The sequence below is a fragment of the Hylaeus volcanicus genome, chromosome 7 (assembly GCF_026283585.1).
Source record: "Hylaeus volcanicus isolate JK05 chromosome 7, UHH_iyHylVolc1.0_haploid, whole genome shotgun sequence".
Classification (NCBI taxonomy): domain Eukaryota; kingdom Metazoa; phylum Arthropoda; class Insecta; order Hymenoptera; family Colletidae; genus Hylaeus; species Hylaeus volcanicus.
In genome coordinates, this window is record NC_071982.1 from 17,949,447 (window position 1) to 17,964,142 (window position 14,696).

The window sequence follows — 14,696 nt, forward strand, 5'->3', positions numbered from 1 at the left end:
TTTCTCTGTTACCTAATTCAAGATACATACCAAGATTTATCGTCGTTTCTGGTCAATCTGTCAAAAAGCTGCAGATTCTCGTTCGACTAAAGACTGATGTGATTGAAACTCGATCTGAGATACCATTGGGGGTTGAATCTCTACCGTTAGAAATATTTGACTGCGAAAGGGAATGACAGTTTTTGGGTGTAAATGGGAAACCGCGGGTGTGACGCGATCAATCATCGCCGAAACGATGGCGAGTCGGTGCTTGGACCAGGCCAAGCCCCTGAGAATGACAACGTTCGACTCTCGACGCCCCGTTCGAATGCCGACGAGTAGACCGTTATCGATGGCTTCCGTCGTAACGAAAAAAAGGCAAATCAATATTGACGTCCAGACGCGACAGTTAACCGCGTTACGCGTAACAGCTGACCCGTTTGGTGCCGAGGATCGCTACCTGAAACTGACAACGATCGATACTCGCGTTTCCAGCTATCGACGGCCAGTTTTTGGCATCGATGGTCCCACTCGTGACGCCCGAAGAACGGGGATTGCTGTCCGAATTAAAACGCAACGGATAACCGCTTTCTATCGGGTGAAATTCAGCTCGACGAGCGGCAATATCCAACTAACGGCGACGTGGATTCGTGTCCGCTTTGGACAGCTTGTTATCGGTCCATCTCTCCATTCTTAAATCCGTATCTATATTATCTATATATTAACACTAAACCTACAGTTTTAAAGACACTTTTTTCAATTAATTTCAAAAATATTTTACGCGAAACTAAATTGAATAACGCATGAAACAATTGTATATAATTCATCTACAGCATATAAAAACTGTATAGAAAAATTGGAAAACGGTCATTTGATCGGTCGCGGTAGGGTTAGTGTTAAATATGCCGTCCTAGTTGTATCTAGCATCTATGATATTAAATTGAAAGGAGAAAACACAATACGTAGTATATTAGAAAATTCGTATATTTTGAAGCGCGTAAATATTTTCTGGGGCACCTAGTAATAATTGAACGAGGGTCGATGTTCAGCGACAGATGGTTCGATGAAATTAGTAATAGTTAGAGTCGGGTGTAGGTAGCGGTCGGTATGGAATGTAGACAATCGAGGGCGGAGGGGGTTGAATGAGCTAGCGACTGGACTTGCTATCTCGTGTCAGTAGGATGTTGGCAGCAGCGGAGGCCTCCAGGTAAACGTGGTGGGTAGACCGGTGTGGCAAGGGTGGATTTAACAAGCGATGTTATCAGCTCGGATGAATGCTGTCCGCCCCCTTGGCCTCTTCGACCAACCCTACACTTGACTCCACTCGACTCGATTCGACTCGCCTCGGCTCGATTATATCTTCTGCGGCTTCTCGCATCGCCAGGAATGCTAGGCCAGGTCCAGACGCGTACGATGCATGGTAGACACTCCTGAAACGCTTAGAAAAGGTCTGGGCTACGATTCGTACGTGAAAATAACAAACGAATCCCTTGGTCACTCGTCTTGGAGGAGAACAGTGAACGAAGAAATCTTTTGCTTTCTGTGTGAAACAAACGCATAGGCCACCTTAAAATATCCAGAAACCATAACTCAAGGCTGCACAGGGAGAATTTGGTCCGATAGCGGTGCATCCTCTCCATTGCATTCAATAGCAAGCCACGGGAGTAAGAGACCGAATCGTTGGTGCTCGGGACGCGATATCGTCAAAGACGTATCGAATCCGTCTCGTCGAATCCCGTGGAGCGACGAGGTCGAGTCGATGGAAGCAATTTCGTTGAACAATAAAATTTTGGAGGGAATTTCTCAAACCGACTTATACGGAGGTTGAGATCGGGGTCGTAAAGAGGGATGAAATGGAGTCAAGTATTTCACGGGTCGACCGTTTGTTTCTGGAACAAAGAAGAGCCTGAAAAGGCCTGGCCGACGTCATTTCGAGACAACGTAGGAAACACCCGCGCCACCCCTTCGTTCTCCCTCGATGAATAACAACGTTACCCGTCTCCGTTCTACTACTTTCTTTCCTTTTTCCCTTTCTCGGTACGCGTGTACGCACACGACGCAAATTTCTCACGCGCTGGACGGAGGGCCGAAGAACGCTAACCACCCCCATTAATCTCGGTGCCACCCTGAAGTTTCTCGTTTCGGAGTGCATCCACGTGCTCGGACACCCCAACGCCACCGGCATCCTCGAGACGGTAATTAAAGCGTGAATAAATAAAGCTGCAGGCGTAAATCTCACGGGATAGAAAAGAATCGGTGGCCGCAGGTTGAACGAAGACGGAAAGTGGGGAAGACACCCTTTGGAAGGGACGCCTTAGGTGGAAAACAATAAACCGCGCGACTCTTCGCGATCTTAATCGTCGGGGCTCGTCGGCCGATTTCGTTTCGGCTCGAGCGATTCCCGAGCTCCCGAATTCTCGTAAGGATAATTGATTTCCTTCCTTCCGACGACTCGACCCGCTAGATCCAATCACGATCATCGCGGCGGCTCAATCGAGCGGAGAAGGGATCGACGCGCGATCCCCCATCCCGCGTCGCTCGCATTCCACCAGAAGAGCTCGAGTTGCTCATCGTGGCGGGACCGATTTATTTCCACCGCCCCCAAACAATTCAACCGACCCTGAATTGCTCGGATCGCGTCTTCCTCGAGTGAAGCAAGCTGAGAGACAACGAGGTACTTCTCGAAGACACAGTATGTATCATGTTATAATTTTACTGTGTTACGTTTTAGTCAGCATTAAATAAGTGCGGAATTTTATTTAATGACAGCTAGACTAAATTTTAACGAAGTGCCATTTTTAATTGTGACATTGCGAATTGAATATTAGTGACATATGGCGAGTGAGTTATGATGTATAATTCAGTAAAACTTTAATTACGACATACCTAGATTCTATCTTAGATCGATGAGTGTTTGTAGTTGTTTAAAATTGACGTAGAGCGTAACGCGATAACAGGAGCGATATTAAATATATATATTAATTAACGATGCCAATCGACGAGAATGGCAAGAGTTATAGAGAAATCTGGAATAGACAGACGTTGAATTTTATCAGTCGAGAGAACCGATTATCACCGTTGAATATTTCATCGATTTTTCATGAACGCAAGTTTGGATACTGAGGAAAGTCCAATAAAAATACATTCGGATTCAAAATGTTGCTTCCACGAACGGACGCGACGAAATAATCGAGTCGACCTGAATTTTTCGACTCGAATCACGACTCACGCTGCTCATGCAAATGTAACGTCGGCTATTTCAACCCCCGACGTACAATATACCGCGTCGTTCGAACGAAAATCTGATGACAACCGTTTAACGCGATGCTGAAGCACAGCGATCAATGGGTCGCGGGATGAACGTAAAAGGTTGTGGATAATATAAACGAGAATGAATGGAAACCAAAACGCGGGAAGCTGTGACGGATTGAAATCGACGCGGTTTGTTTCGTTTTTCGAACATTGAGCGAGTAACAGCAGAAAACGAACCGCGATGTATGCTGACGATTCGACGGTAAGGGAGGAATTGTCACGAGGGTGGGAAAAATAAAATTAATCATCAACGTTTGTTGCCATTCGTACGATTACCTACTCGCAATGTTCAATTTGAGGATACATGTAAAATTCCAATAATTAATTTTACCAATCGTGCGAGCCAATTGTGGCGTTCATTGCACAAATCGATTAACCTTCATGAAACAAAAAAATTGAGAAATGCGATGAAATAATGTACATTGTTTTTTAAAATTCTCTTTATATTATAAATTCAAATAAATATTGAAAAAAGTTCTTTCCTTTTCAGAAAAGTTATTATATAATATAAAAGTATAAAATATAAAAAGTTATGACTATACGAAGCGCTTTGACACTTGAATTTTTAGATTTTTCAAAAAGCGGAGTTAATCTCGACTGATCTTGTCACGCAAGATCGTCTTCCGTATGCGTTTTCGTAGAGACAGGAAGGGGCACGTTGGTCGCTAAGATATTGGTCGATTCACTTATTCTCATGAATATGGATTCGCGTGCCAGTCCCTGGTCTTCCGCTCGGCAATCATTATTCTTAATAACCGCCATTACTGGCGGCGTGCCGCGGAGGATTTTTCAACGCTCGGATGCGGCATGACGGCGCAAAACGACGATGATAAAATTATGAGACGGATAGGATCACGCCGGACGCACCGAAAGCCGACTTTCGGCCAGAGGAAGAATACTAGAGGGAAGCAACCGGAACCCGAGCAAAGAAGGAAAACCTTTTTGCCTTCCTTCCTGCCGCGGGTGCACTGCGGATGGCTCGATAACGGTGCCTGGAACGTTAGGCGTTTCTTTAGCGTATTTTGACCTTCGGTGCTCGACTTCTTTCTCACCCGTTACCGTGAAACCACGAATTTGGGACACGTTATATTAGAAGGTTATTATTTATCAGCTCCACTGTGTATCCATTGATTTATATCGATCAGGTATTGAAAATTTTCACACTAGATGGCAAAAAATTGTTGATAACGAGGACGATTACATAATTAATTAAAAATGAAAACATATTATAAATTCATTTGTTTGAATTTAATGTAAAAGAAACGACATTACTTTCTAGTCCCCTTGATATTTCCTGTTTGGCAAGTAAATTATTTATTCGAAGGTTCTTCTGACCCTTGTTCTCCGTCAACGCTAAAAATCTCAGAAAGTTTGATAAGCACAAAGCCATCCAGCTATTTGCAGAGCAGCGATCGAGACTCGGCATCCGGCGTCTCTTTGCTGTTCCTGTTCCTCCTGCTGGTTTCCGGTACGTTTTACTGCCGAGGTTTCCGCGACCATCAGCGTCGCGGCGCAATATTTACGGTCTTGCTTATACCCCATGGCTTACACGCCTTTGCATTATTGACGTGGTCGGTAAGAACCCGTTCCCTCGAGCCCAGCCATCGCCCGTAATGGTTGCTCTTTCTCTCTCCTCTCCGGTAGCTGGCTGGTCCGAACAATTTTGAGATAGTAACTCGGTATTTGCACGCGTTCATTCGCGAGTGGTCGTGCAAGAAAAGCAAGAAGAACGTACGCACGTCCCGTCTGCCAGTAACCAGGTTAATTACCCATCGCGTTTCCGCCTCTACGCTTGGGAATACTAAAACGGCCTTGTTCCTTCCTCTTGGCAAACCTTATCTTTTTTCAAGGGGATTTTACGCTCCTTCTGTCATGGTTTCTAATAATTCGCCCCGTATTACTCCGCCGCTTTTAATCCCGCGCGTTCCCTGGGCGTCTGTACTTTTCGTTACTCGCCGTTCAAACGTGCTGCGCTTTTCCATGAGAAACGTCACGGAAGCACCGTGTTCCCGTCCAGATTGTTCCGACGAACGACACGCGCCCGCGGGCCACACTTTGTAGATTTTCGGAACACATTATCACGCCTCTGCGTTGCGCGTCCTCGGACGTTTATTTAGACGTTTAGTCTTTACCCTTCCACAAGACAAACATCAATTTTTAAAGCTGCTTTTCTTAACTATCATCGCTAATGTACTCAAATCTCGCCACTCTGAAAAGTCATACTTCGTTAATACCAAATGTTCCTCGCGGACATGCAATCTCACCCCTCGATAGTAATACATCCGTCGATCGTACATTTGAAATACAAGCGAGCATTTCCACTCTACCCAACGGGGAGACTAGGTCGTGTACCCGTTTCCCCGGCTCCTAATCGCTTCGCGTAGCGTAGACAATGAAAGAAGACACGTCGCGCAGGCTCAGCGATAGCCGAGCTAATTGACGCGGAAATATGGTAATGATGCTCGGGGCTTTCGTGTCCCGGAGACGAGGCGAGAGTCGGGACGGCAAACGGTGTTTAAATCTCGCCGTCGAAGCTCTCGTTCGAATTGCAAAGCGCATTTGCGCGTTACGCCGCGGTTCTATGCAACCGCAATTACTCGAGATGACGTCGGAACGAAGACAACTACTCCCGGTAGGTCTGAACCCGTTTCTAGGAACAAGAGTCGGTTGAGAAAAGGGGCTGGTGCCGTCGAGGGGATGGGCGCGGAGTAGGAAGAAAACGAGCCTTGGCGTTTGTTGCTGCCGAGGCTTCGTTTTAACCGGGTTTCCACGTCTCCTTCCTTCGTCGCCTCTTTTTCCCTCCTTTCCTTTGTAACCGTTTCTGTTGGTGCGGGAATAACGAGCCACGGACTTTAGACTCGTCGTAGCCACGGTGCACGATCGTCCTCGATGGCGCGATCCATCAAAAAGCTCCGGTAAACAAAGTCGCTGCACACGTCGCGGCTCGAGAACGTGACTGGGCGCATTACGCGCCCGACGGGATTCGACGGATTAGCGAGGCGCGTGACGTCACGCGACTCGAGAGGATTCACCGTCGATTCTCCGAGTCGCCTCGACGACACCGTCATCCTCGACGTCATTTTGAATGACGATCACGATGGACAGTTTATCCGGGTAACATATGGACCAGTACTTTTATTTGATGGGACGGTCGAATCTATATTTTCTTGCATTTAATCATTTTTTTCTAACCATATTCTTCAATTTGTTGCAGGTAAGTACACTGTGAATAATTCTTGCGGAACGAGACGGGGTAAGCGTGTCCACTATTATCACGAATGGAAGGGATGGTCACTAGCTAACGAGTACAGTTGCAGAGGAATGCGAGCGAGCAGTGGTGGTCATGCAAAGTGGAGGTACGTTGTGTAAGTGGAACACCTTCTCGTTGGATTGGTTACATTGGTTATTGCATGCACCGTGATCTGCTATATATTGCAAATTCTGCATATTCCACTACATTCTACACATAGATGTCCCAGTGACATTTCGCTCCAATTTATGCGACTCGGTACTTATAGATATATCTCGATAGTCGTGCTCGAAGCGTGATGAAATAATGTTAAATTCAAACTTCTCTTTTTTTTCGGTACGCTCAGCTTCTAATAAGCGAAGAATAATACAGATTTCGAACGGATAAACTCATAACTTACGAGGTATTCGTACCTTAAGCGATAGGTTAAATGTCGAAAGGAACACGTCTGTTCCCGGGGAATCTTTCGACGCGTTGCGACCGATAAACCTTTTCCGAAGCATCGACGCGTTCGTTTAGATCGATACCTGGCAACGGAGGCTGTTTTTATCCAGACCAAGATTCGCGTATCATCGAACAGATTAATCGACCTAATTGAGATATAATCGAATTTCGGTGGTAACAGGATCAGTATTGATTTCTCATGAAACTATCATCTATTATAAGAGGAAAGGCTATTTTCTATATCTCGAATCGAACTCTACCAATAAAATCACTTTCGGCAACATGTTTGGGCGAGAAGGTGGTAGGGTTTATTATTTGCCGAATTAGACTTCGACTCCTGTAAATGTCCGCGTTGACGCTGGCGCGTTCCGAGGGACAGAGAGTCACGAGAGGCGTTTGAAGTCGTCGAGACTCTGGGGTAAACCGCCCCGCCAACCCCCCATGAATTCATTCGCACCCTCATGAAATTCAAAGCAGTCGTTACGCTCCTGGCACGACGACAACGAGCACCACGTCGCGGATGGTGTACGCCACGGTCGAGCAGCTATCCGCGTCTCCGAGATCTTCTATGTTTTATTTATAATTTGTTTATGTCATCGTCTGCACGGTATTTCGTCGCTCGCTTCTGGTCCTGTGGTTAAGGAATCTACCTACGCTCGCATCTACCGATTTGTCCAACAGTAACACCGCGTTTCCTACCACCGATTCGCGGAAAAAGTAAAAAAAGTGTAGCAAGATACTTATTTTTCGTTGTTGGATTTTCGATTCTTGGAAAGAAAATAAATACAGTCGGTCCCATAAATATATTAGTCAAACTTCTTCGATAAGCACAGAGGGTACGAATATTTATGGGATTGACTGTAAGTACCAGTTGAGAAGAAGGTATCGATAATGCTCCCCTCGTGACGGCTGTTTCCCAAAATGCCCACCGAATTATGAATTTCGCTACCCGTACCACGCCCAAGAAAGCGTGCCCCTCGAAATCGAGTGAACGACCCCCCAGCCTTGAATGAAGATCGAACCACCAAAGCGCTCCGGGTGTCGGTCGATCGCCGCGTTCCGATTCAATTAAATCTCAGTCGAATACCGTGGCTGCAGTCACGCCGAACGAATCGTTGGGCACGGAATTTTACGGTGCAGTGATTCGACGATAATTAATTAACTGGACGGAGTTTTTTTCCGGCGTACCGTGGCGACACCGCGTCGCCGAAGAAGTATCGATTCTTGGCCGCGAATCGTACGCGAAGCGACGCGACGCGCCGCGGGCGGATCCGCTTTAATAATTCCATAGTTCGAGTTAATAGATCGTGGGGGGATCGAGTGTCGGTCCCCCGTAACGCGTGTGCAGGTAATTAAATGCACCCGTTAAATTTGCGGCAAATTGGATGAAATCCGCGTCAAGCAGTCAGCACTTAAGCTACTCTCGATTCTCGCGTTGCGATCCGATTAAACCTCTATTAAACCGCGTTGTGTTCGCAAAACAAGTACCCAGCCGAGCCGCGATGGCGAGTGAAATAATTTCATCGACGTGACCAGCAACCCAGCGAGTGATCGCGTTGCATTGGAATCATAGCGACACTCCGACGCGTGCGGATTGATCCATCCCCGAACGTGGGGGAGGTAGTTATTTGACCCTTGGATCTGGTTTGGCGAGATCTGCGAGAGTAAAGGGAAATGCGCTGTCGAGGGAAATTAGTATGAATACTTTGAAGTACATGTTAACACTTTCAGTGCCAGATATACCGATGAAAATACATACAAAGCTAAAATTTTGTTTTTATACAATTGGCAACTATATCGTCTAACTTCACAGGGCATATGTGATTTGCTTTCAGCCGAGCATTGGAATTCCCAGATACAAATTAACAAAAAATTAGAACCATATTCATAGTGTATTCGCGAGTATGATCATTTATTTTTTAAATATAACATTAATGGGAAATTCGATACATTAACCTGAAATGACCTTCGATAGTGTTGTCAGAACACTTCAGATGCCTCCCGACGCATCAGAAGGCTACCGGAGAACATTATCGCGCTCGATCTCGCGCTTCGATAAATTGAACGGGCACGAAATTGCCCGAGTGATTTCAATTACGTGGATCAGCGTGTACGTAATGTCGGATAGAAGCGATGAGTGGTATTCTCTCGGTGAGCGCGTGCGATGATTAGGATCTTGGGAATAGTTTCGCAACAAATACCGATACAACGATACGCTCGCGTCGAACAGCCGCGGTGACATTGGAATTATCTTGGCAAGTGCGCGAGGCTCAGGTACATACGCGATATTCTGGGAGCGTTGGATCGACCCCAGCTGCCATTTTCTCGGTGAATGTAAAAGCATCCGGTTCACCGCAACGGTGAGCACAAACCAAGGACTGCTTTGCTTAGTTGCCCTGGATGCATGGCACTAAAATAAATTAACGTTATATTCGTCATCGACTTTACCAGTTTTGTATTTTTCTCTGACAATAACGTTGATCCAGAATGCAACCGTTCGTGGGCCGCCGTTATCGCTCGACTCGTAGCCAACGCGTTTGATACAGTCCATTGCACGGACCTATGATCACCGATGTTACTTTATATTAAAGATTATTGTAATTCTTCGGAGCAGTAAACTGAGTATTTAACATTGTCGACCTTTCAAAGGGTACACTTAACCTGCTCGCAATTGGTATACTGAAACAAGCATTTCAAAGAAAAAACTTCGTTGCGTACCGATACGTATGTAACGAATTAAAAATTCTACCGATATGCAAATCGTAACGACTTGGTTCGCATCATTATTCATAACTACAGTGATGTAATGCCTTAGTATACTAATTCTAATTAGGTGTACGTACTCTACAATGTAAATATATTCCGTCGTTTACTACTCTGGAAGACTTTTCGTACACTATCAAGAAGAAACTGCATTTTATTTAATTCTACACTTCTCGTTGCATCTTTTCGAGATATACAGTCAGTCCCATAAGTATTCGTACCCTCTATATTTATTGAAGAAATTTGTCCAATTTACGGCGAATGCTTCATGTTTCCAAATAAATTTGTAATTGTAAATATATACATGTGTAAAGTTTATTCATGTACATATTTACAATGGAAAATAAAGACAAAGTTCGATACCCAAATCATTTTTAACCGACTAAATTACTAAGCCCTCGAGTTCGATTAGTACCAAGTATCAATTCTCTACTTGTGCTCCGCGTATTGATAAATGCCGCGTACAAGCATCTCGCGGCTACCGTCTTGAGCGTTCACGCCTTGAGATTCGAGAGCGCAGACAATCGGTGTCGAGCGATCAGCTTGGCTGCGCAGCTGGGCTTGGAAGGAGAGATTATTTCTAGGCAATAGTTAATGCACACTCGAAGACTGCGTGGCCAGTCGCTGAAAAGTTTAGACGGTCGAATGGGCACCGAGGTCAGGCGAAGGGTCGCGAAATCGGACTTCCCAGTGCGCAGCGTGCGAGCATGTGCGCGTCAGACTCTAAAGAGGTCAAGTGCACCCTCTCCACGCTTTTCCACCTCCCTTCCATTCTTCAATCTCGGATGCATCCAGCGGAGTCGTTATTAATTTTAATTAAACCGCGTTATTGCGCTTTATTGCGCTTCGAAAAGAGTCAACGAAATTGGTTTCTCCCAGGTCGCGACCTTTTTGCTCCCGATTCGGACGAATCTGTCGCTCCTCGACCCTTAGAGCTTCGCGTCCCCTTCGTTGGGTAAATATTCGTTCTCGAACGAAGGGGATGGAAGTTCCAGCGAAATCCCCCCGGTGGGTTTAAAGTCTTGACGTTTCAGGGTTTGACGAGAAGAACACCTGTCCCGATTTATAGATACTCTTGCGAATCGGTCGAACCTGTTTACAGAATAACTCGAGACTCTCTAATGCACGCTTGCAGAAGTAACGCCATTTTTAGTTCTGTATCCGTTCTCACAAAAAAAATGACATATCTAAATCGGCAATGTATTTAGAAGTTGTAAACGATGGCAAGACTCGAGACAACTCGCGTAAATAACTCATTTCCATTGGACACCGGTCAAATATACTCGGTGGAAATTGCTCGACTAATAAATCAATACAAAAGAGAAATATTTTTTCATGACAGAACAACGTCACCTGTCGTCGAATAAAACATGCGATCCATCAATAAAACGTGAGATAGCGTGGACAGCATTGTGTATGCGTCATAGTGTTATCTATGGGATGCATGTTCTTTACGAAAAGAAACATGTGTATCCTTATCGTTTTCGTGCATATCGTTGGCGAAGAGTTGCGAGTATAAAAGAGGGTGGCGAGCAAAGGTTGGCAGCCAGTCGAAAAGCTCGACGCCGCACATTCAACGATGGTCCATTCGCTCCAGTCCCCGCATTACTCGGCCAACGTGGTATGTAAACAAGAACTGCTTCTTCTATTTTATACAATTGACTTGCAATAATTTTGTCGTGGACCATTTCAGGGACTCGGTATAACCGTGTCCCAGTCGCAGCTGTGCCCCGTCCCCTACGCAGGGGGACCACAGCTCACGGACGTGTGCTCTGCGAGTTCGGCTAGCGTGTTCCTGTCTCTGTTGAATTCTCTTCTAATCCTAAGCCCGCCAATCAACGACCCATGTGGCCGTATCCAACCAGTTGATAAACCAGCTGATCTGTACGATTTCATTGTCGTGGGCGGTATGATCCAAGTTTATAGAGCGTCAAACTCAGATTAGGATGAGTGTTCGGTAGTCTAACGTAAGAATTGTATGTGATATTTCTGGAGCAAGATGTTGTTAATTAAAATTCCGTTGTTCCTTGTTGCCTAGAAATGAAAAGCCCTGTCTTCTAATTGAAAAGATATCAGAAACACGCCATAGTTCTTAGGTCAGACCACTGACATTCATTCAAAGTTTGACAAATCAAAGTACACCTCGGTCGTCGTATTACACATTCACATTTTTTCACAACACAGCTGGAGCTGCCGGCGCTGTAGTAGCTTCCAGATTGTCAGAAGTAAACAATTGGAAAGTTCTTCTGGTCGAAGCAGGCCCAGACGAACCCGCGGGATCAGAAGTGCCCGCTAATCTTCAGCTTTACCTCGGTAACGAACCCTTTCACTCTCTCAGACAGTGCGTTCACCGAACGAACGTAATATCCCCGCGTTCCTTTACGTAGGAGGCGAGTTGGACTGGAAATTCCACACGACCAATGAGTCGTTCGCCTGTCTAAACACGAATGGTAGTTGTTACTATCCCCACGGTAGAAACCTCGGAGGAAACACGGTTCACCACGGTATGGCCTACCATCGAGGTCACGCCAAGGATTTCCAGAGATGGGCTGACGCTGGCAACGAAGGATGGTCCTGGGAAGAGGTATACAGTCGATATACGAACCAGAACGAGTCGAAAACGTTCATCTGACTCACCTGAAAACGGGGTTTTGTAGGTTTTGGAATACTACAAGAAATCAGAGGACAACAGGGAAATTGGAAGAGTTAGCCCCAAGTACCATGCTCAGGGTGGACCCATGACCGTCGAAAGGTTTGTCGAAGCAACATTTTTCACTCGAGAGATCTTCTTGGATACTCTCCCAAGCAACGTGGGTCTACGAAGATTGTTTTCATTCCACCAGGTTTCCCTGGCAACCAGAGTTCACCAAATCCATCATGGAGGCCGCAGAGGAGGTAGGATTCGGTGTCACCGAAGACATGACCGGCGACAAGATCACCGGATTCACCGTTGCTCAGACCATCAGCAGAAACGGTGTCAGGCTCAGCAGTGTCTCTGCGTTCATCAGACCAGTTTCCAATCGTCCGAATCTCGACGTAGCCACCAACGCTATGGTCACGAAGATAATCACCAATGGAAAGACGGCGATCGGCGTTGAATTAATTATGGTAACGGTTCCCATAAGATTCGTTATCCACTCGATTTGCCTTTGACTAACCTTCGACTAACCATATTATGCCCAGAACGGATTGACTTACATCGTGACGGCTCAAAAAGAAGTGATCGTGTCCGGAGGCACGATAAACTCGGCACGTCTGATGCTTCTGTCTGGAATCGGACCCAAAGAACACCTGCAGTCCGTGAACGTTCCCGTCGTTCACGATCTCCCAGGTGTAGGCGAGAACTTCCACAACCATCAGTCTTTCGGTATTGCCTTCACCTTGGACGAGCAAGCCTACTCATTATTCACGCAGGAAGCTATGAACCAATATCTGTACGATCAGACTGGACCAATGTCTGGCACGGGCTTGGCCCAAGTGACTGGTGTACTGGCATCCGAGTACACGACTCCCGACGACCCAGACATCCAAATCTTCTTCGCTGGCTACCAGGCCACATGCACCCCTAAGATAACCATACCTGACTTGACGACTTACGATAACAAGATGACCGTCAGATTCAGCTCTGTCAACCTGCGGCCACACAGCAGAGGCGAGTTCATTTTCTAAAGCATCTCAACCGATTCGAAGATCGCTATTTTACACTTTTCCTTCGAATCCTTACTCATAGGTCGCGTCACGCTCAAGGACAACAATCCATTTTCCCAACCAAGCATCTGGAGTAACGATGTCGGCACCGAGATAGACGCAAACATCATCGTATCTGGTATACGTTCCATCCTGAAATTGGCTAATTCCACGGCTATGCAGAAACGTGGACTGAAAATGGTCCACGAACCTATAAAAGAGTGTACCGCCCGATACTGCATGGGCACCGATGATTATTGGAGATGCGCCGTTAGTTGGGGCACGAGACCAGAAAACCACCAAAGCGGTTCCTGCAAGATGGGCCCAGCCTCCGATCCAATGGCAGTCGTTGATCCTCGATTGAGGGTGCACGGAATGCAGGGACTGAGAGTGGCCGATGCCTCCGTCATGCCACAAGTACGATTTCAATCGTCTACCTAGTGATTGCTTTAGCGTTCATCGAATCTACGATCTTCGTTCATTCTTTTTCCCCTTGTTTAACAGGTTGTATCGGGTAATCCAGTTGCTGCGATCAATATGATCGGAGAAAAGGCTGCAGACATGATCAAACAAGACTGGGGACAGCCCATCTAACAGAAACGGACTGTTACTGACTGGCTATAACAAAAATATGGAAATATACCAAAGGATAATATAAGCATTAGGGTCGTAAAGTGGAGAGATCGGAGTCTACATGTTTAAATAAATGATTATATGGCTTCATCTATAAACACGCAGACACTTCCTTATCATCCTTTGAAGGAGACGAACTTCGTAATCTCCTCCCCTAAAGCCAATCAAAATGTACTGGAGGTATTTTTATACGTCACCAAAAGAGCATTGGTTATTCCGGGTAACCTGTGCACGACGTACGAGTGCTGCGAGATCGCAGACGAGAATTAACTGTAACTTTACTCCTAGTCTAGTAAGTAGGCACTCTACTCAACTTGTGTCAATGGCACTTATTAATGAAAACATTCGAGTTTCCTTCGTTCAATGAAAGCCACGAGCGTGTGGCAAGTATCTAATTAATTAGACGTTAATGGATACGGTAGAATATTTATCCATTAACCAAATTTAGTTTTCATTAAACTGTGGCGACTTGAATGATTCCAACAATGAGAGGGCCATTGAAGATTACGCTCTCTCAATAGCTCTTCACCTAATTAAGAACAATATTTATTGCAAATGGTACTGCTAATTCTTGTCTGAAAAACTGCAGCCGTGGTGCGTCCTATACAAGTAGATTCAGGGATCATCT

General features: G+C 45.8%; 2 protein-coding genes across 6 annotated transcripts in view; both read left to right on the plus strand.

Annotated features, from left to right (window-relative positions):
- Positions 1-14,696, plus strand: part of LOC128879873 (nephrin-like) — a 347,536-nt gene that overhangs the window by 59,249 nt on the left and 273,591 nt on the right. Inside the window, exon 1 of one of the 5 annotated variants that reach the window (XM_054129423.1) lies at positions 982-2,671. The exons of the other annotated variants lie outside the window; for them this stretch is intronic. The gene's annotated coding sequence lies outside the window, so the exon portion shown is untranslated. Of the gene's footprint in view, positions 1-981; positions 2,672-14,696 lie in introns of those variants that run through there. 5 annotated transcript variants of the gene reach the window in all.
- LOC128879877 (glucose dehydrogenase [FAD, quinone]-like) lies at positions 11,217-14,166 on the plus strand. The gene is made up of 9 exons (XM_054129430.1): positions 11,217-11,369; positions 11,442-11,655; positions 11,933-12,061; positions 12,136-12,332; positions 12,406-12,500; positions 12,592-12,856; positions 12,932-13,400; positions 13,479-13,852; positions 13,940-14,166. The coding sequence occupies exons 1-9, from the start codon at positions 11,328-11,330 to the stop codon at positions 14,027-14,029; spliced, it is 1,875 nt and encodes a 624-aa protein (XP_053985405.1). The 5' UTR covers positions 11,217-11,327; the 3' UTR covers positions 14,030-14,166.